The 16,839-nt window shown below is 44.6% G+C and overlaps 1 protein-coding gene across 1 annotated transcript in view; it reads left to right on the top strand.

Moving 5' to 3' along the window:
- LOC135547567 (receptor tyrosine-protein kinase erbB-4-like) overlaps window positions 1-16,839 on the top strand; it is a 638,243-nt gene that overhangs the window by 444,548 nt on the left and 176,856 nt on the right. The window contains exon 5 of the mRNA XM_064976681.1: window positions 8,844-8,909. Within this exon, the coding sequence (XP_064832753.1) occupies window positions 8,844-8,909 (66 nt within the window). The remainder of the gene's footprint in view (window positions 1-8,843; window positions 8,910-16,839) is intronic.

Raw genomic sequence — 16,839 nt, 5'->3', positions numbered from 1 at the left:
CAACATAGAATGCCCACTCAGATCACACCCTGACCAACCAAAACATAGAAACATACAAAGTAAACTATGGTCAGGGTGTGACATTATTTAAGCTTTTATTTAATTCATCACATTCCCAGTGGGTCTGAAGTGTACATATACTCAATTACTATTTGGTAGCATTGCCTTTAAATTGTTTAACTTGGGTCAAACGTTTCAGGGAGCTTTCCACAAGCTTTCTGACGGATGTCTTGAGATGTTGCTTCAATATATCTACAGAATTTTCATTCCTCATGATGCCACCTATTTTGTTAAGTGCACCAGTCCCTCCCGCAGCAAAGCACCCCCACAACATGACCGTGCTTCACGGTTGGGATGGTGATCTTCAGCTTGCAAGCCTCCTGTCACGGTCTTCCTCCTCTTAATCTGAAGAGGAGAGGCGAGAAGGATCAGAGGACCAATATGCGGCGTGGTATGTGTTCATAGTGAATTTTAATAAAGAGAACACTGAACACTATACAAAAGAGTAACAAAAAACAATCAACTAAATACGACCGTGAAGCTACAAATGAGACCTGTGCTGACACAAGCCACTAACATAGACAATCACCCACAAACAAACAGTGCAACCCAGGCTACCTAAGTATGATTCTCAATCAGAGACAACTAATGACACCTGCCTCTGATTGAGAACCATACTAGGCCAAAACATAGAAATCCCAAAATCATAGAAAATCAAACATAGACTGCCCACCCAACTCACGCCCTGACCATACTAAATAAATACAAAACAAAGGAAATAAAGGTCAGAATGTGACAGTACCCCCCCCCCCCAAAGGTGCGGACTCCGGCCGCAAAACCTTAACCTATAGGGGAGGGTCTGGGTGGGCGTCTGTCCGCGGTGGTGGCTCTGGCGCGGAACATGGACCCCACTTCACCATTGTCTTCGTCCGCCTCATTGTCCGGCTCCGTGGCTTCCTAACCATGGCAACTCTTCTCAATGGACAGAGGGGCAGCTCGGGACAGAGGGGCGGAGGCTCGGGACAGAGGGGCGGAGGCTCGGGACAGAGGGGCAGGGGCTCGGGACAGAGGGGCAGGGGCTCTGGCGCCTCTGAGCTGAGGGGCTCTGGCGCCTCTGGGCTGAGGGGCTCTGGCAGCAGCGCCGGACAGACGGGAGACTGCGGCAGCAGCGCCGGACAGACGGGAGACTGCGGCAGCAGCGCCGGACAGACAGGACCACCTGCAGGGAGGAGACAGAGAGACAGCCTGGTGCGTGGGGCTGCCACAGGAGCCACCAGGCTGGGGAGACCTTCAGGAGGCTTGGTGTTAGGAGGAGGCACCTGAAGGACCAGGCTGTGGGGGAGCACTGGAGCTCTGGTGCGCAACCTTGGCACCACTTCCCCAGGCTGGACAACTACTCTAGCCCGCACCCTCCAGAGTGCAAGCACAGGTTGAACCGGGCTGTGGGTAAGCACGGGAGATCTAGTGCTTACTACACGCACCTCTCTCTTAGGCTCCACTCCCACATTTGCCCGGCACGAGCGGAGCGCAGGCAGAGGACGCACTGCACCCTCCCAGCACCCCGGAGACACAGTACGCAGAGCCGGCGCAGGATACCCTGGACCAAAACTGCGCACCGGCGACCAGACACGCTGGGCAGGCACCATACGCCCTGGCTCGATGCCCACACTCGCATGGCACTTTCGGGGGGCTGCCCTATAGCGCACTGGGCTATGGGCACGTTCTGGCGACACCGTGCGCTTAATCGCATAACACGGTGCCTGACCAGTAATGCTCTGCTTATAATAAGCACGAGGAGTAAGCTCAGGTCTGCTACCTGGCTTAGTACCACACCTCGTCTGCCTCCCCCCAAAATTTTTTGGGGGGCTGCCTCTCGTACTTGTCGCACTGCCGTGCTGCCTCCTCATATCGCCGACGCTCAGCTTTCGCTGCCTCCAGCTCTGCTTTGGGGCGGCGATATGCCCCAGCCTGTGCCCAGGGTCCCTCTCCGTTCAGTATCTCCTCCCATGTCCAGGAGTCCTGAGATGCCGGCCGCTGTTGTTGCTGCTGCTGCTGTCGTCGCTCTCTTTTACCACGCCGCTTGGTCCTTGGTTGGTGGGTGATTCTGTCATGGTCTTCCTCCTCTTCATCTGAAGAGGAGAGGTGAGAAGGATCAGAGGACCAATATGCGGCGTGGTATGTGTTCATAGTGAATTTTAATAAAGAGAACACTGAACACTATACAAAAGAGTAACAAAAAACAATCAACTAAATATGACCGTGAAGCTACAAATGAGACCTGTGCTGACACAAGCCACTAACATAGACAATCACCCACAAACAAACAGTGCAACCCAGGCTACCTAAGTATGATTCTCAATCAGAGCTAATGACACCTGCCTCTGATTGAGAACCATACTAGGCCAAAACATAGAAATCCCAAATCATAGTAAATCAAACATAGACTGCCCACCCAACTCACGCCCTGACCATACTAAATAAATACAATACAAAGGAAATAAAGGTCAGATGGTGACACCTCCCCCTTTTTCCTCCAAACATAACAATGGTCTTTATGGCCAAACAGTTATTTTTTGTTTCATCAGACCAGAGGACATTTCTCCAAAAAGTATGATCTTTGTCCCCATGTGCAGTTGCAAACCGTAGTCTGGCTTTTTATAGCAGTTTTGGAGCAGTGGCTTCATCCTTGCTGAGTGGCATTTCAGGTTAAGTCGATATTGGACTCGTTTTAATGTGGATATCGATACTTTTGTACCTGTTTCCTCCAGCAACTTCACAGGGTCCTTTGCTGTTGTTCTGGGATTGATTTGCACTTTTCGCACCAAAGTACGTTAATCTCTAGGAGACTGAAAGCTTCTCCTTCCTGAGCGGTATGACGGCTGTGTTGTCCCATTGTTTTTATACTTGCGCACTATTGTTTGGACAGATCAATGTGGTACCTTTAGGCATTTGGACATTGCTTCCAAGGATGAACCAGACTTGTGGAGGTCTACCATTTTTTTCTGAGGTCTTTGCTGATTTCTTTTGATTTTCCCATAATGTCAAGCAAAGAGGCACTGAGTTTGAAGTTAGGCCTTGAAATACTTCCACAGGTACACCTCCAATTGACTCAAATTATGTCAATTAGCCTATCAAAAGCTTCTACAGCCATGACATAATTTTCTGGAATTTTCTAAGCTGTTTAAAGGCTCAGTCAACTTAGTGGATGTAAACGTCTGGGAAGGGATATATGGGAGGGGATATGCAGGGGGATATGCAGGGGGATATGCGAGGGGTATACAAAGGGGGAAACTGGAGGAGTAATACAGTAGGGATTCACGTTCTGACCTTAGTTCTGTTATTATATCTTTGTTTTAGTATGGTCAGGGGGTGAGTTGGGTGGGTTGTCTATGTTCGTTTTTCTATAATTTGGGATTTCTGTGTTCGGCCTAGTATGGTTCCCAATTAGAGGCAGCTGTCAATCATTGTCCCTGATTGAGAATCATACTTAGGTAGCCTGGTTTCACTTTTGAGTTGTGGGTGTTTATTTTCCGTGTTTGTGTTTGAGCCACACAGGACTGTTTCGTTTGTTTCACGTTGTTGTTTTGTATTTTGTAGTGTTCAGTTTTCATATTAAATTATGGACGCTTACCACCCTGCAAATTGGTCCGATCTATCTTACTCCTCATCAGAGAGGAAGACGACGAACATTACAGGGGCATATACAGGAGGGTATATACATGGGGGGATATATGTTGAGGGGTAAACGGGTGAATATATGCAATGTAAATATGGGGGGTATATACAGGAGGGTATACTGGACGGTGGGATATACAGGGGGATAAACGGGGGATATACGAGGGTGATATACGAAGTGGCTGTGTGGGGGGATATACAGGGGGAGATCTACAAGTGGGATATATACATATACAGGGGGGAATGCAGGGGCGATATACAAGGGGGATATACAGGAGGGGGATACAAAAGGGAGATATACAGGGGGATATACAGGGGGCGATACAAAAAGGGAGATATACAGGGGGATATACAGGAGGGGGATACAAAAGGGAGATATACAGGAGGGGGATACAAAAGGGAGATATACAGGGGGATATACAGGAGGGGGATACAAAAGGGAGATATACAGGGGGATATACAGGAGGGAGGATACAAAAGGGAGATATACAGGGGGATATACATGGGGGCGATACAAAAGGGAGATATACAGGGGGATATACAGGGGGTCGATACAAAAGGGAGATATACAGGGGGATATACAGGAGGGGGATACAAAAGGGAGATATACAGGGGGATATACAGGGGGGCGATACAAAAGGGAGATATACAGGGGATATATAGGAGGGGGATATACGGATAGATATATGAGGGGGATATACGGGGGATATATGGGGGAGATATGCAACTGGGAGATATACGAGGGGATACAGGGCGGGATACACGGGGTGATATATAGAAAGGGGGGATATACAAGGGGGATGTAGAGGAGGGGGTATACTGGAGGGGCTATACACAGGGGAGATACATGAGGGGAATATACCAGGAGGATATATGGTGGGATATATGGGATGGTTATAGGGAAGAGGATATACAGAAGGATATATGGTGGGATATATGGGAGGGTTATACGGAAGAGGATATACAGGAAGATATATGGGAGGGTTATATGGAAGAGGATATACAGGAGGATATATGGGAAGGGTTATACGGAAGAGGATATACAGGAGGATATATGGGAGGGTTATACGGAAGAGGATATACAGGAGGATATATGGTGGGATATATGGGAGGGTTATACGGAAGAGGATATACAGGAGGATATATGGGAGGGTTATACGGAAGAGGATATACAGGAGGATATATGGTGGGATATGTGGGAGGGTTATACGGAAGAGGATATACAGGAGGATATATGGTGGGATATATGGGAGGGTTATACGGAAGAGGATATACAGGAGGATATATGGGAGGGTTATACGGAAGAGGATATACAGGAGGATATATGGGAGGGTTATACGGAAGAGGATATACAGAAGGATATATGGTGGGATATATGGGAGGGTTATACGGAAGAGGATATACAGGAGGATATATGGTGGGATATATGGGAGGGTTATACGGAAGAGGATATACAGGAGGATATATGGTGGGATATATGGGAGGGTTATACGGAAGAGGATATACAGAAGGATATATGGTGGGATATATGGGAGGGTTATACGGAAGAGGATATACAGGAGGATATATGGTGGGATATGTGGGAGGGTTATACGGAAGAGGATATACAGGAGGATATATGGTGGGATATATGGGAGGGTTATACGGAAGAGGATATACAGGAGGATATATGGGAAGGGTTATACGGAAGAGGATATACAGGAGGATATATGGGAGGGTTATACGGAAGAGGATATACAGAAGGATATATGGTTGGATATATGGGAGGGTTATACGGAAGAGGATATACAGGAGGATATATGGTGGGATATATGGGAGGGTTATACGGAAGAGGATATACAGCAGGATATATGGGAGGGTTATACGGAAGAGGATATACAGGAGGATATATGGGAAGGGTTATACAGAAGAGGATATACAGCAGGATATATGGGAGGGTTATACGGAAGAGGATATACAGGAGGATATATGGGAGGGTTATACAGAAGAGGATATACAGGAGGATATATGGGAGGGTTATACGGAAGAGGATATACAGGAGGATATATGGGAGGGTTATACAGAAGAGGATATACAGGAGGATATATGGTGGGATATATGGGAGGGTTATACGGAAGAGGATATACAGGAGGATATATGGTGGGATATATGGGAGGGTTATACAGAAGAGGATATACAGGAGGATATATGGGAGGGTTATACGGAAGAGGATATACAGGAGGATATATGGTGGGATATATGGGAGGGTTATACGGAAGAGGATATACAGGAGGATATATGGTGGGGTATATGGGAGGTTTATGTGGAAGAGGATATACAGGAGGATATGCTGGAGCTATACAGGGGGTGTACAGAGGGGGATATATGGGGGTGGGGGGGTTGCTATACAGGAAGGGGATATACATGAAGGATATTTCCAGGACTGGGACATACAGGAAGGAGGATATACAGGAAGGATATTTCCAGGACTGGGACATACAGGAAGGAGGATATACAGGAAGGATATTTCCAGGACTGGGACATACAGGAATGATATTTCCAGGACTGGGACATACAGGAAGGAGGATATACAGGGGGAATATACAGGAAAAAACTCAAAGTAAAAGAAGTAAGTGCCTTAGAATGGAGTATTGTAGGGGGTGCACTGGTTTGTGTCAAGAATTGCAATGCTGATGGGTTTTTCATGCACAACAATTTCCTGTGTGTATCAGAATGGTGCCCCACCCCTTAGGACATCAGGTCAACTTGACACAACTGTGGGAAGCATTGCAGTCAGCATTGGTCATTTTCCCTGTGCATAGCCGTGGTAGTAGTTTGTGGTTGGGTTGTGTCACTGTGCTGCGATTCTTTTTCCACCGTCTGAAGACGTCTGTATTGGTCCGCTAATACACAACTAGTTAGGGCCAAGAGCACTAACAAAATGCGTTAGAGTGTTTACCAGTATTTGTATATTGAGTCTGATAATTATCTATCCAAAACAGAAAAAGTTCATCTGATAATACATGTGGATTATAAAAAGACTTGCTTGATATATGTTTTCCAGTTTCTTGAAATACTTTGCAAATGCAAACTATGTCAAAACTGAAATTGTCATACTGGTCCCCCGTGGGAATCAAACTCATAACCCTTACATTGCAAGTGCCATACTCATCACATCACATCATCCCAAAACACTTGATGTACTCAATTACTGTATTGGTCGTTTTTTTTCCTCATGGTGATGGAAAGTCTACAGGTACGAACCTAGATGACCAGCCTATGTACAATGCAGTCATGTACAGTACATGTACATGAAGTGGTTAGTAAGGATGGTCAATTAATACTGCACAAAAAGTGGATGTTTTCCATGTTATTTGATCAAGAAATGTAATTTGATGTAAATGTTTTGTGTCTTTGCCCAAACTTTGCACCTTTCGATGTAAATGTTTGAGAACAGGGTTTTTGTTCTTTCTGCATCCCATTAGAATTGAAATAACAGAGAAAGGGTCACGGCATCAACTCTTACAATTCCAACTATTAAACTATTAAATCCTGTAAAAATTTTGCCCGCGTTACAGACGTCTATATCGGTCCGCAAATACTAGTAAAGGCCCAGTGCACTACTTTTGTGATTTTTTTTTTTTTTTTATAATAATACATATTTTTAGTAATGTATTTGTTTTTATTCTGATTTCTCACTTGTTTTTTTGCTAGAGAGCATTTGGATGAGGTGAAAGGGAGATTATCAGTGGTCTTGTACGTCTTCCATTTCCTAATAATTGCTCCCACAGTTGATTTCTTCAAACCAACCTGCTTACCTATTGCAGATTCAGTCTTCCCAGCCTGGTGCAGGTCTACAATGTTGTTTCTGGTGTCCTTTGACAGCTCTTTGGTCTTGGCCATAGTAGAGCTTGGAGTGTGACTGTTTGAGGTTGTGGACAGGTGTCTTTTATACTGATAACAAGTTCAAACAGGTGCCATTAATACAGGTAACGAGTGGAGGACAGAGGAGCCTCTTAAAGAAGAAGTTACAGGTCTGTGAGAGCCAGAAATCTTGCTTGTTTGTAGGTGACCATATACTTATTTTCCACCATAATTTGCAAATAAATTCATGAAAAATCCTACAATGTGATTTTCTGGATTTTTTTTCTAATTTTGTCTGTCATAGTTGAAGTGTACCTATGATGAAAATTACAGGCCTCTTTCATCTTTTTAAGTGGGAGAACTTGCACAATTGGTGGCTGACTGAATACTTTTTTGCCCCACTGTACATATGTTATCGCTGTCCCCATCTCCCAAGCTTACCCAATTATCTTACAGGTAGGGAGCGAGGGAGCAAAGACGTGAGGGAGGGAAGGAAGGTTAGCAAACGGCAGGTGATGGAAAGTCAGAGAGTGTCAGGGATAGATGGAGAGAGGGAGGGATGAGAGAGGGAGAGGGGAAGGGAAGGGAGAGGATGTAGATAGAAATGTCAGAGAGAAAGTGTCAGGCTTCAATGTAATTGCTCTTAACTGAACTGGAACACACAACTCCAGCACTCATCCTGCCTCACACTGCAATTACCAGGCAGTCAATTAAGCCCTCCAAAACACAGCTAACACTAATATAACAGCAGAGTGTCTAGCTAGGTGCTACTGCTGCTGTCTCTCTCCACTGCAGCAGTCGTTAATGAGAGAACACTCTGTAGTTCATTAAAGGTAGACTCAGCTTCTCCACTGTTTTGGTCCCGTCGCTACCATGCTGAAGCAGCGAACCCGTGCACATGTGCAGATACTGTGTGTGACTGTGCGAGAGCGAAGTCTTACATTTCTCTGGTGCTCCTCGTGGCAGCGTCAAATCGTCTACCATTAAGGAAACAAAACAGTAGAGTACATTGTGTCACTCTGTTGCAATCTTCATAGCCATATCAGATATTACCTGGTGCTTGGTAAAGAATCTAGTAAGATGATAGTGATTACGATGATTATAGCATATCTAACATTCTCTCTCTGAAAACAACTCTTGTTTTAGGTCAATCGTTTTTACCAATCTCGAAGGACCATGTACAAAAGAGACTCACGTTGGGTTTTGAAAAATGCCCGTCATTACCAGGTTCTTGGTTGAGAAGTGTGTTAAATTGGAGGTTGTTTTCGTATCATGAATGTGTGTTTACTTGGTGTAACAGTATACGTTTATGTTCTTGTCCACAGGCCAGAAGTGTCACAAATCCTGTAACGGTCGCTGTTGGGGCCCCAAGGAGGACCAGTGTCAAAGCTGTGAGTTTCCTATAGTCAGTCAGTCTCTCTCTCTCTCTTCAATTCAAAGGGCTTTATTGGCGTGGGAAACGTATGTTTACATTGCCAAAGCAAGTGAAATGAACAAAAGTGAAACAATATTAACAGTAAACATTTCACATACAGAAGTTTCAAAACAATAAAGACATTACAAATGTCATATTAAAGGACACAAGATGAAATAAATAAGCATAAATGTGGGTTGTATTTACAATGGTGTGTGTTCTTCACTGGTTGCCCTTTTCTCGTGGCAACAGGTTACAAATCTTGCTGCTGTGATGGCACACTGTGGAATTTCACCCAGTAGATATGGGAGTTTATCACAATTGAATTTGTTTTAGAATTATTTGTGGGTCTCTGTAATGTGAGGGAAATATGTGTCTCTAATATGGTCATATATTTGGCAGGAGGTTAGGAAGCACAGCTCAGTTTCTAACTCATTTTTCACATAGCCGGTCTTCCCTTGAGAGCCAGGTCTGCCTAAGGCAGCCTCTCTCAATAGTATGGCTATGATCACTGAGTCTGTACATAGTGAAACAAGTGAAGAAGATAATAAACAAAAGTGAAATAAACAATAGAAATGAACAGTTAACATTACACTCACAGAAGTTCCAAAATAATAATGACATTTAAACGTCATACAGGGTCATACAGTGTTGTAACGATGTGAAAATAGTTGAAAATGAATAAGCATAAATATGGGCAATCTCTCTGTCTGTCTGTCTGTCTGTCTCACTCACTCACTCACTCACTCACTCACTCTCACCACCACTCACTCACTCACCACCACCACCTCACTCACTCACTCACTCACTCACTCACTCACTCATTCACTCACTCACTCACTCACTCACCACCACTCACTCACTCACTCACTCACTCACTCACACTCTCTCTCTCTCTCTCTCTCTCTCTCTCTCTCTCTCTCAATTCAATTCAAGGGCTTTCTCTCTCTCTCTCACACATGCCTCTCAACCCCGACAGGCAGCACAGGAGTGCACTTTAACCTCTAGCGTCGAGCAATCCCGTATCCGGGAGCGTAATTATAGCCTCAAGCTCATTACCATAATGCAACGTTAACTATTCATGAAAATCGCAAATTAAATGAAATAAATATATTGGCTCACAAGCTTAGCCTTTTGTTAACAACACTGTCATCTCAGATTTTCAAAAAATGCTTTTCAACCATAGCTACACAAGCATTTGTGTAAGATTATTGATAGCTAGCATAGCATTAAGCCTAGCATTCAGCAGGCAACCTTTTTCACAAAAACAAGAAATGCATTCAAATAAAATCATTTACCTTTGAAGAACTTCGGATGTTTTCAATGAGGAGACTCTCAGTTAGATAGCAAATGTTCAGTTTTTCCAAAAAGATTATTTGTGTAGGAGAAATCGCTCCGTTTTTTTCATCGCGTTTGTTCATCGCGAAACATGGCAAACGTTGTTTAGAATCAATCCTCAAGGTGTTTTTCACATATCTTTCGATGATAAATCATTCGGGGCAGTTGACTTTCTCTTCCGAACCAAATGGAAACATGCATGCACCTGAAGATTACGCAATAGTTTCGACGGAGGACACCGAGCGGACAACTGGTAAATGTAGTCTCTTATGGTCAATTTTCCAATGATATGCCTACAAATACGTCACAATGCTGCAAACACCTTGGGGAAACGACAGAAAATGTAGGCTCATTCCTTGCGCATTCACAGCCATATAAGGAGACATTGGAACACAGCACCTCGAAAATATGGCTCACTTCCTGTATGACATTTCATCTTGGTTTCGCCTGTAGCATTAGTTCTGGGGCACTCACAGACAATATCTTTGCAGTTTTGGAAACGTCAGAGTGTTTTCTTTCCAAAGCTGTCAATTATATGCATACTTGAGCATCTTTTCGTGACAAAATATCTTGTTTAAAACGGGAACGTTTTTCATCCAAAAATGAAATACTGCCCCCAGAGGTTCAAGAGGTTAAGCATAATGACCTATGGTCCTGCGGCTATGCCACATACTCTTCTTTCCCTCTCTCTCTCTAGCTCTCTGTCTCTAGCTCTCTGTCTCTAGCTCTCTGTCACTCTCTCTAGCTCTCTGTCTCTAGCTCTCTGTCTCTAGCTCTCTGTCACTCTCTCTCGCTCTCTGTCTCTAGCTCTCTGTCTCTAGCTCTCTGTCTCTAGCTCTCTGTCACTCTCTCTCGCTCTCTGTCTCTAGCTCTCTGTCTCTAGCTCTCTGTCTCTAGCTCTCTGTCACTCTCTCTCGCTCTCTGTCTCTAACTCTCTGTCTCTAGCTCTCTGCCACTCTAGCTCTCTGTCTCTAGCTCTCTGTCTCTAACTCTCTGTCACTCTCTCTAGCTCTCTGTCTCTAGCTCTCTGTCTCTAGCTCTCTGTCTCTAACTCTCTGTCACTCTCTCTAGCTCTCTGTCTCTAGCTCTCTGTCTAGCTCTCTGTCACTCTCTCTCGCTCTCTGTCTCTAGCTCTCTGTCTCTAGCTCTCTGTCTCTAGCTCTCTGTCACTCTCTCTCGCTCTCTGTCTCTAACTCTCTGTCTCTAGCTCTCTGCCACTCTAGCTCTCTGTCTCTAGCTCTCTGTCTCTAACTCTCTCTCTCTAGCTCTCTGTCTCTAGCTCTCTGTCACTCTCTCTCGCTCTCTGTCTCTAGCTCTCTGTCTCTAGCTCTCTGTCTCTAGCTCTCTGTCTCTAGCTCTCTGTCTCTAGCTCTCTGCCACTCTAGCTCTCTGTCTCTAGCTCTCTGTCTCTAACTCTCTGTCTCTAGCTCTCTGCCACTCTAGCTCTCTGTCTCTAGCTCTCTGTCTCTAACTCTCTGTCACTCTCTCTAGCTCTCTGTCTCTAGCTCTCTGTCTCTAGCTCTCTGTCTCTAGCTCTCTGTCTCTAACTCTCTGTCACTCTCTCTAGCTCTCTGTCTCTAGCTCTCTGTCTCTAGCTCTCTGTCACTCTCAATTCAATTCAATTCAAGGGGCTTTATTGGCATGGGAAACATGTGTTAACATTGCCAAAGCAAGTAAGGTATATAATATATAAAGTGAAATAAACAATAAAAATTAACAGTAGACATCACACATACAGAAGTTTCAAAACAATAAAGACATTACAAATGTCATATTATATATATATATACATTGTTTTTACAATGTGCAGATGGTAAAGGACACAAGATAAAATAAATAAGCATAGATATGTGTTGTATTTACAATGGTGCGTGTTCTTCACTGGTTGCCCTTTTCTCGTGGCAACAGGTCACAAATCTTGCTGCTCTGATGGCACACTGTGGAATTTCACCCAGTAGATATGGGAGTTTTTCAAAATTGGATTTGTTTTCGAATTCTTTGTGGATCTGTGTAATCTGAGGGAAATATGTCTCTCTAATATGGTCATACATTGGGCAGGAGGTTAGGAAGTGCAGCTCAGTTTCCACCTCATTTTGTGGGCAGTGAGCACATAGCCTGTCTTCTCTTGAGAGCCATGTCTGCCTACGGCGGCCTTTCTCAATAGCAAGGCTATGCTCGCTGAGTCTGTACATAGTCAAAGCTTTCCTTAATTTTGGGTCAGTCACAGTGGTCAGGTATTCTGCCGCTGTGTACTCTCTGTGTAGGGCCAAATAGCATTCTAGTTTGCTCTGTTTTTTTGTTAATTCTTTCCAATGTGTCAAGTAATTATCTTTTTGTTTTCTCATGATTTGGTTGGGACTAATTGTGCTGCTGTCATGGGGCTCTGTAGGGTGTGTTTGTGAACAGAGCCCCAGGACCAGCTTTCTTAGGGGACTCTTCTCCAGGTTCATCTCTCTGTAGGTGATGGCTTTGTTGTGGAAGGTTTGGGAATCGCTTCCTTTTAGGTGGTTATAGAATTTAACTGCTCTTTTCTGGATTTTGATAATTAGTGGGTATCGGCCTAATTCTGCTCTGCATGCATTATTTGGTGTTCTACGTTGTACACTGAGGATATTTTTGCAGAATTCTGCGTGCAGAGTCTCAATTTGGTGTTTGTCCCATTTTGTGAAGTCTTGGTTGGTGAGCGGACCCCAGACCTCACAACCATAAAGGGCAATGGGCTCTATGACTGATTCAAGTATTTTTAGCCAAATCCTAATTGGTATGTTGAAATTTATGTTCCTTTTGATGGCATAGAATGCCCTTCTTGCCTTGTCTCTCAGATCGTTCACAGCTTTGTGGAAGTTACCTGTGGCGCTGATGTTTAGGCCAAGGTATGTATAGTTTTTTGTGTGCTCTAGGGCAACAGTGTCTAGATGGAATTTGTATTTGTGGTCCTGGTGACTGGACCTTTTTGGAACACCATAATTTTGGTCTTACTGAGATTTACTGTCAGGGCCCAGGTCTGACAGAATCTGTGCATAAGATCTAGGTGCTGCTGTAGGCCCTCCTTGGTTGGTGACAGAAGCACCAGATCATCAGCAAACAGCAGACATTTGACTTCAGATTCTAGTAGGGTGAGGCCGGGTGCTGCAGACTTTTCTAGTGCCCGCGCCAGTTCGTTGATATATATGTTGAAGAGGGTGGGGCTTAAGCTGCATCCCTGTCTAACCCCACGACCCTGTGTGAAGAAATGTGTGTGTTTTTTGCCAATTTTAACCGCACACTTGTTGTTTGTGTACATGGATTTTATGATGTCGTATGTTTTACCCCCAACACCACTTTCCATCAGTTTGTATAGCAGACCCTCATGCCAAATTGAGTCGAAGGCTTTTTTGAAATCAACAAAGCATGAGAAGACTTTGCCTTTGTTTTGGTTTGTTTGGTTGTCAATTAGGGTGTGCAGGGTGAATACATGGTCTGTTGTACGGTAGTTTGGTAAAAAGCCAATTTGACATTTGCTCAGTACATTGTTTTCATTGAGGAAGTGTACGAGTCTGCTGTTAATGATAATGCAGAGGATTTTCCCAAGGTTACTGTTGACGCATATTCCACGGTAGTTATTGGGGTCAAATTTGTCTCCATTTTTGTGGATTGGGGTGATCAGTCCTTGTTTCCAAATATTGGGGAAGATGCCAGAGCTAAGGATGATGTTAAAGAGTTTTAGTATAGCCAATTGGAATTTGTTGTCTGTATATTTGATCATTTCATTGAGGATACCATCAACACCACAGGCCTTTTGGGTTTGAGGGTTTTTATTTTGTCCTGTAACTCATTCAATGTTATTGGAGAATCCAGTGGGTTCTGGTAGTCTTTAATAGTTGATTCTAAGATCTGTATTTGATCATGTATATGTTTTTGCTCTTTATTCTTTGTTATAGAGCCAAAAAGATTGGAGAAGTGGTTTACCCATACATCTCCATTTTGGATAGATAATTCTTCGTGTTGTTGTTTGTTTAGTGTTTTCCAATTTTCCCAGAAGTGGTTAGAGTCTATGGATTCTTCAATTACATTGAGCTGATTTCTGACATGCTGTTCCTTCTTTTTCCGTAGTGTATTTCTGTATTGTTTTAGTGATTCACCATAGTGAAGGCGTAGACTCAGGTTTTCTCTCTCTCGCTCTCTGTCTCTAGCTCTCTGTCTCTAGCTCTCTGTCTCTAGCTCTCTGTCACTCTCTCTAGCTCTCTGTCTCTAGCTCTCTCTCTCTAGCTCTCTGTCACTCTCTCTCGCTCTCTGTCTCTAGCTCTCTGTCTCTAGCTCTCTGTCTCTAGCTCTCTGTCTCTAGCTCTCTGTCACTCTCTCTCGCTCTCTGTCTCTAACTCTCTGTCTCTAGCTCTCTGCCACTCTAGCTCTCTGTCTCTAGCTCTCTGTCTCTAACTCTCTGTCTCTAGCTCTCTGTCTCTAGCTCTCTGTCACTCTCTCTCGCTCTCTGTCTCTAGCTCTCTGTCTCTAGCTCTCTGTCTCTAGCTCTCTGTCTCTAGCTCTCTGTCTCTAGCTCTCTGTCACTCTCTCTCGCTCTCTGTCTCTAACTCTCTGTCTCTAGCTCTCTGCCACTCTAGCTCTCTGTCTCTAGCTCTCTGTCTCTAACTCTCTCTCTCTCGCTCTCTGTCTCTAACTCTCTGTCTCTAGCTCTCTGTCTCTAGCTCTCTGTCACTCTCTCTTGCTCTCTGTCTCTAGCTCTCTGTCTCTAGCTCTCTGTCTCTAGCTCTTTGTCTCTAGCTCTCTGTCACTCTCTCTCGCTCTCTGTCTCTAACTCTCTGTCTCTAGCTCTCTGCCACTCTAGCTCTCTGTCTCTAGCTCTCTGTCTCTAACTCTCTCTCTCTAGCTCTCTGTCTCTAGCTCTCTGTCACTCTCTCTCGCTCTGTCTCTTGCTCTCTGTCACTCTAGCTCTCTGTCTCTCTAGCTCTCTGTCTCTAGCTCTCTGTCTCTAGCTCTCTGTCTCTAGCTCTCTGTCACTCTCTCTCTAGCTCTCTGTCTCTAGCTCTCTGTCACTCTCTCTCTATAGCTCTCTCTCATCTCCCAGTTGTCTACTCCTCCAGCCCTAGCTCCCGCCCCATCCCGTCCTCTTCCAAGATGCCAGATTCTAAATCCTCTCCTGGTCAGGCTTAAACAACTGTGATTTCCCCTGCCACCCACTCTACTGGCTGCCTTGCTTTAAGTCAAACTGATGAACAACACAGTCAGTTGCCTCAGCTGTGAGCCAGTCTTGAGCTAGCTGTGTTGTGTGAAGGTGTGAAAGGTAACCTGGGTTAGCTGTGCTCTGTCTGCACGCACACACACACAACCACACACGCACCAACGCATACATACATACACACACGCACGCACGCACGCACGCACGCACACACACACACACACACACACACACACACACACACACACACACACACACACACACACACACACACACACACACACACACACACACACACACACACACACACACACACACACACACACACACACACACGCAGCAGCACTCTGCATGGGGCTAAGGGTAGCACAGCAGATACCTTGTTTGATCTACTGCTACTGTATCATGTGTCTAATATATTACAGTACACCTCAGTCTGTGTTTTAGTGGGACCCTCTCTTTTGTTGACCATCACAGTATTAAGAGGATAGTGATAAGTGATACATGCACACACACACACTAGGTTCCTCTCTAACAGGAGACGGGTAAAACACTGTAGTAAAACACCACCAGGGTTGAGTTGACTTATCTGTCTCTTATCTGTCTCTAATGAATCACTCTCATGTCCTCTCTCAGTACTGTTGTCTCAGCCTGCTGCCTCAGCCTGCTGCCTCAGTACTCCTGCCTCAGTACTGCTGCCTCAGCCTGCTGTCTGTCTGTCTGTCTGTCTGTCTGTCTGTCTGTCTGTCTGTCTGTCTGTCTGTCTGTCTGTCTGTCTGTCTGTCTGTCTGTCTGTCTGTCTGTCTGTAACCCAGGCCCCCCATATGCTTCTGTCATTGTACTGAGCATGTCTCTCATTTCTCTCCATCTGTGATATTCTCTCAATTCAATTCAATTCAAGGGCTTTATTGGCATGGGAAACATGTGTTACAGTTTTTTTCAATTGCTAAACGACAGTGGACACAACTGGAGTCACATGTGCAAAACTCTAACTACAGTCTGCACAGCAGCAGTTCATGTGGACCAAACTCTAGTTCGTTTTTCATTGCTTGAACACAGTTTTCAAAACTCTACACACTTATCCCATGACTTTAACCACAACCTGCACAACACTGGATTTACAGCACTTTGTTCAAATGCTAACACACTGCTGTCAAAACTGTGAACCACACATTCAAAACGGAATAGATTTCAGCCTTGTGCCTTTCAAACACTGCTGATTGCAATTTCAGCTGAAAGGCAAAGCAGGTGTCTTGTTTTAGACTTGTTAGTGAACACATACACATATTGCAGTATATATAGGTAGAGCTCAGAAAGACTCATTTTGTAAATGGAACAAGGAAGATGGGTTCGTGGAGGGAGAAGGGTGGCAGGGAGAGGGCGGATGCGTGGAGGA

The sequence above is a fragment of the Oncorhynchus masou genome, chromosome 10 (genome assembly GCF_036934945.1).
Source record: "Oncorhynchus masou masou isolate Uvic2021 chromosome 10, UVic_Omas_1.1, whole genome shotgun sequence".
NCBI lineage: Eukaryota > Metazoa > Chordata > Actinopteri > Salmoniformes > Salmonidae > Oncorhynchus > Oncorhynchus masou.
Note: the sequence above shows the minus strand (reverse complement) of the source record. Positions and strands in the feature narration are given on the sequence as shown.